Source organism: Hyperolius riggenbachi, chromosome 12, assembly GCF_040937935.1.
Source record: "Hyperolius riggenbachi isolate aHypRig1 chromosome 12, aHypRig1.pri, whole genome shotgun sequence".
Taxonomy (NCBI): domain Eukaryota; kingdom Metazoa; phylum Chordata; class Amphibia; order Anura; family Hyperoliidae; genus Hyperolius; species Hyperolius riggenbachi.
The window spans coordinates 203,121,668-203,127,667 of NC_090657.1; the positions used below are offsets into that span (position 1 = coordinate 203,121,668).

The 6,000-nt window shown below is 47.4% G+C and overlaps 1 protein-coding gene across 1 annotated transcript in view; it reads left to right on the plus strand.

The window, feature by feature from the left end:
* LOC137542407 (zinc finger protein 718-like) overlaps positions 1-3,204 on the plus strand; it is a 56,185-nt gene extending 52,981 nt beyond the window's left edge. Inside the window, exon 11 of the mRNA XM_068264297.1 lies at positions 1,833-3,204. Coding sequence (XP_068120398.1) covers positions 1,833-2,656 — 824 coding nt within the window. The 3' untranslated portion in view covers positions 2,657-3,204. The remainder of the gene's footprint in view (positions 1-1,832) is intronic.
* The last annotated feature ends 2,796 nt before the right edge of the window (positions 3,205-6,000 follow it).

A 6,000-nucleotide genomic window follows, 5' to 3' on the forward strand; every position in this document is an offset into this window, starting at 1 on the left:
TTCCCCCTCCCCTGTAGCTGCAGGCAGTTCAGTGCTGGCTCCCCCGAAGTGTCCCGGAATCCTCCCCTGACAAGCGCTAAGGCCTAGTGCACACCAAAAACCGCTAGCAGATCCGCAAAATGCTAGCAGATTTTGAAACGCTTTTTCTTATTTTTCTGCAGCGTTTCAGCTAGCGTTTTGCGGTTTTGTGTAGCGGTTTTGATATAGTGATTTCATGTATTGTTACAGTAAATCTGTTACTGAACAGCTACTGTAACAAAAAACGCCTGGCAAACCGCTCTGAAGTGCCGTTTTTCAGAGCGGTTTGCGTTTTTCCTATACTTAACATTGAGGCAGAAACGCATCTGCAATCCAAAATCTGCAGCAGCCCGGGAGTATGCGTTTCTGCAAAACGCCTCCCGCTCTGGTGTGCACCAGCCCATTGAAATACATTACCCTAGCAGATCCGCACCCGCAAGCGGATCGCAAACTGCAGCCGAACCGCTCTGGTGTGCACTAGGCCTTTGCGCTGATTTATTTACCTTTCCTAGCTCCAGCAGGGGCGCTGTCTTGCGGCTTTCCGCATGGAGATAGGTGAAAATAGCCGATCTCCGTCGGGTCCGCTCTACTGATAACCGACAGCGATCGGCTATTTTCGCCTATCTCCGAGGCGGAGAGACGATACTGTGCCTGTGCTGGAGCCAGGAAGGTAAATCTTTACATCCCCGCTGTTCGGGGAGCTTTATCGCCGCCGCTGCCGTGGGACCGAGGAGGACGGGGGGGGGGGGGGGGGGGGGGGGGAGCCTCAATAGAGAGTACCTCCCATGGGAGGTTTTCTCAATACAGGTTTTCTTTAATTTATGTATGTAGGGTGCACTTCACTTCGTGTTAGAAAAGAGGACAGAGAGGGAGTAAGAAGAGCTATTTCCATAAAAGTAAATTCAGCAATATCCAGAGCCAAAAACACAGGCAACCATAACACATGTACGCAAGGGGAAGGGGGCTCTGACTGGGGAGGGGTGCAATATCAGTGTTTGCCATGGGCACTATATTACCCAGATACGCCCCTGTTTGGAGGGACAGTCCCTCTTTGGGAACCCAGTCCCTCTTTATTCCTCATTTTACACTCTTTTAGGACTGATGTACTGAAAAATGTGGTTAATTGACTCTAAACTTTATTTCCATCCTTAAAATGTATACATTTCTTATTTTCAAATGTTCATCTGAAGAAAAAGGAACCAGGATAGAAAGGGCCACTGTGGTTTGAATTATAAAACATCATATTTTTCTTATGAAATCTTTATGGTATACGTGTGTAGGGGTGAGTCGTGGGCGTGATTAGAGTTGTGGTGGGGGTGTGACAGGGGCGTGGCTTCAGTGTCCCTCTTTCTTATCTTAAAAAGTTTGGAGGTATGCAGTTATAGGTTATCAGTCAGCAGGGAGCTCTACATGCTCATGTGACTTAGGGGGAGGGACTGTCTCAGACTGACTGCCACTGAGCAAGCTCCTGGAGGTCACTGAAGAAGAGATGAGGCTCTTTGAGTTGGTGCAGCTGGTATTTTTTATTTTTTGTTTTTTTTACAAACTTTTTATGCATAATCAATATAATGCACCGTATAATAATTTTTTTCAAATTCATGTAAAAAGGTTTGCCTGAACTTGAGACTTCAACCAGAGGGGACAATCATGGAGCTATGAGTCGGGGATCGCAACCATTCGCCATGTGGGAACAGGAAGGAATTTGTTCTCCTTTGTATATTTTTCCTCTGGAAATGAGCAGACTGGCTGGATATGAGTCTCTTCAGTCTATGTCATTTTGTACTAATTAACCTTTTGTTTTCCCCTTCTGCCAGAAGTCAGCATTGACTGCAAAACCACAGGAGCCTCTCGTGATATACCTAGCCCCACTCTTTGGATAGCAGAAGATGGCACTACGTCAACCCAGTGGGTGCCACAGCATAACAACTCTTCTGCTAGTCCCATTTTAAAAAGGCCAAGAGGACGCAGGAAAAAGTCTAAAGAGCCTGAACTTCCCAAGATGCCCAACGTGGCCTCTGACACCGGTGGCTTGACTGCTAATGCTGCTCCTGGTAATACGGAACGTGCAGGACATTCAAAATCATTTCTCCAAGGCCCCACAGTGCTAGATTACAGCCCTGGACAGAGTGCCTCATTCTGGTGCGATACGTGCAGCAAATGCTTCCCTTCTGAGAAGGAACTTGAAAAGCACAGGGTCACACACCACGAGGTGAAGCCACTGAAGTGTGAAGACTGCATTGAAATCTTCGACTCCAAATCGGCTCTTGCCAAACACAGAGCCAATAAGCACGGCAAGCTGCGCTACCCATGTGACACCTGTGGGCTGCAGTACAATTACCGCTCACAGTACATCATCCACCAGCGCACCCACACCGGGGAGAAACCATTCTGCTGCAAGGAATGCGGACAGGCGTTTGGCCATAAATGCAGCCTTCTCCTCCACATGAAGAAACATTCGGGCAGCTCGCTGTTTAAATGCGGCAGATGCGAAAAGCAGATGGATAACGAGCAGGCGCTAGAGAAGCACCGAAAGCTCCGGTTCTGCGTTTGTTGTAAGAAATGCTTCACCCGCAGAGCAATGAGGCGCCACCTGAAGAGCCACCTTCCGGAGGAGTTAGCCAAAAATGCCTCTGCATAGACCTGTTACATATTCACAACTTTTGACGTTGCATCGTCTGTCTGGGCTGGTGCATCATGGACACCAGACTGTGACCATAAAGTGTAGCTGTTAGGGTTTTCAGTGCTTGCAAACTGACACTGTCCCTTATAGTTTTCCTGACCTGTTAAACTGCAAAGTGCTCGGATTCCCATTTCCCTCCCTTCCCCAGTACACAGCTTCTTCTACCATGTTTCGCTGTGACGGATTCTTGCCTTCCTCAGAATCTACTACACGGGCCTCTGACTCAGCTATGCAAATCTTGAAAAATCAAGTTTTGCATAGCCATTTCTACCCCAACATGACCACGCCTGGGCCCAGCAATTGGTCAATCAGGCAAAGTTGTTATAATCCAATCACATTCTGCCACAGACTTCCCAATTCTCTGGATCCACATGTCAGCAGTTAAGAGGGTGAGTCACTGCCTCAGAACTAATATTCACCTGAGAGCCAGAGAATGCTCGCTTCTGTGGGCTGCTTCAAGAGAGATGGAACAGCACCTCGGCAATCCTCTGTGGGTGTACGGGAACCAACCCCTTGTACCAACAGGGTGAAAATCCGTCTTGTTTGAAGATAATGGTCCGAACTACATCCAAGTATAAATCAGCTTTATTGAAGATCCACAAAATGCTGTGTAGCAGCTACCCAGCATTTTATGGATCTTCAATAAAGCTGATTTATACTTGGATGTGGTGCGGACCATTATCTTCAAACAAGGCTGCTTTTCACACAGCTGTGCTGCTAAGTGGTAGTATCACTTTAAAGAACGTCTGTACGGGTCCATTTGCCAAATCCTAAACTACAACAAGAATGTGGTGGCTCCTATTTATAATAAAAAATGGCTGATCTAATGACATCAACTCCACTCCAACTTAATAGAATGAGAGTGCTTAATTTGGGTGGCTGTGTGTACTCTGTACAACTGTGCAGAATTTGTCAGTGCTGTAAACCTGATTGTAATACAGTATAATGGAAAAATGCAGAGCAAACTAAAAACCCCTTTAAATCGTAAAGCCCACCTAAACTTAGAGAGATATGGAGGCAGATATATTTACTTCCTTTTAAACAATGCAGATTGCCTGGCTGTCCCTTTTATTCTCTGCCATACTCTAACATATTATTAGAGGAAGTCAAAAGGAAAAAAAAACAGTTTAACTTACCTGGGGCTTCTTACAGCTCCCTGATGTCATCCTTTACCCATGACATGCTTCTGAGTCCCATCGGCCAGCAGTGGCGACCACCACAAAGCTGGCCTGTTGCCGGCTGCACATGTGTAGCCCAAGCTGCACAGTAGCAATTTTCGTGTACTGCACATAGCTCTCCTGGATACGGGAGCGCAATGAAGAGGCGCACGGCTGGGGGCTACGCATGTGCAGTAGCTGGCAACTGGAGGCGACGGACAGGCTTTGTGGGGGGTCGTCACTGCTGGCCAGAGGGACTCAGAAGCGTGTTTTGGGCACAGGTTGACCCCAGGGGGCTGCAAGAAGCCCCAGGTAAGTCAAACTGTTTTTTTTTGTTTTTTTTTTTTACTTAAAGAGAGATTGAAGCTAACAAAAATCGCTATTTTTACCTTCTAGTTTGCTTCAGTACTCTCAGTAGATGTAAACCGCCGCAAAACGAGGGCTTTAGACCCCCCCCCAAATCCCCGGGGGCAATCCGGCCAGGGCTTCCTGAAAGAGGCAGAGCTTTCAGCTGCAGCTCTGCCTCTACTGATGTCAATCGCTGCCTCTCCCCGCCCCTTTCACTCTTCCTTCACAGAGAGGCAGGGATTGACATCAGAGGCAGAGCTGCAGCTGAAAGCTCTGCCTCTCAGAGCAGCAAAATCCACGACCCAGATGGTTGTGGATGTTTGCCCCAGGATTTGGGGGGTCTAAATCCCTCGTTTTACGGCAGGGATGCAGCGGTTTACATCTACTGAGACTACTGAAGCAAACTACCAGGTAAAAATAGCAATTTTTGTTCGCTTCAGAGTCTCTTTAAGCTTTCCTTTAAGGTGCCCATATATGTAGCGATGTATGGGCAGATCGACCAAGAGACAGCTCTCACTATGATCGAAATTGACAAGAGGGAAATCTTTTGGCTTCCCATACACCACAGGTCAATTCCCGATCAGTTTCAGCATGAAAACTCTCGGGAATCAGCCTTGTGACACCACATTCACCGCTGTCTCCCCAAATGTTAATCTGCCCCCCTTTCCCGATGCCCGCGCATTAACCCTCCCCTGTCCGGCCACCACTAGTGTCCCGCTGCTTCATCTTCTGCATTTGCATCCCACGTGGCTGCCACACATAGCATGCGGCGGGTGTGTGACATGGCGTGTGCCAGTGCTATACAGCAGCCATGTGGGAAGAAGGAGCAGCTGGACAGGTGAGATTTTAATGCACTGGCACCGGAGGACACATTAACATTTGGTGGGAGAGCGGCTAGATGTTCCATTGTGTTCGACTCTTGTCCCGATATCGTACACTGTTATCGCCATGCACTCTGACCACGTTGCCCCGAAATTTTCCAGCTTTCTTGATCGATACATTTGGCCGATTTCAACCAGAAATTGGTCGAATCGTTGATTGGGTATGCTTGTTGACGCACCAATTTTCATCCATTTTGATAAAATTGTCGAACTGGATGGTTGATCGGGGTGCAAAGTTGCTAGATGTATAACAGTTTTCAGCCATAGAAATATTTAATCTGCATGCTTGTTCAGGGTCTGACTGGATTAGCCACATGCTTGTTTAAGGTGTGTGATTCAGACCCTACTGATGCTATTAAGATCAGCAGGGTTACTAGGCAACTTGTATTGTTAAAAGGAAATAAATATGGCAGCCTACATACAGTGGCAAACCTATGTCACCGTTCAGCTCTCCCCCTAGTGCATGGCGTGTCTTCCTGCATCACGTGATTCCATACATGCAGGAAGACATGCCAGCACTAGGGGGAGAGCTGAGCGCTGAGAGGAGGTCGGACATCACTGGGCTCTGGTGGTGGAGCAGGTGAGTTAATGGCACACTGTGGATTCCTTCCACTCACAAAACTCTCAGGTGGCTGCAGGAGGTCTCCGTGTGTCACTTCCCTGCCATGATGACACCCGGGGCAGTTCGCTTCTGCTGCCAGCCCATTAATAGGCCCCTGTCTACATATGCCTTTCAGTTCAGGTGTACTTAAAAAAAAAAAAAAAATTCTAAAAAGAGACCCCTCGATACTTTTTAGTCTTTTCAACTGTAGAAGATTTTTAGGCTTTCTTATGAGCTGTCACATCATTTTCTCACCTTAAAGGATACTCGAGATGATGTGTATGTACAGTGCCTAGCACACAAATAACTATGCTG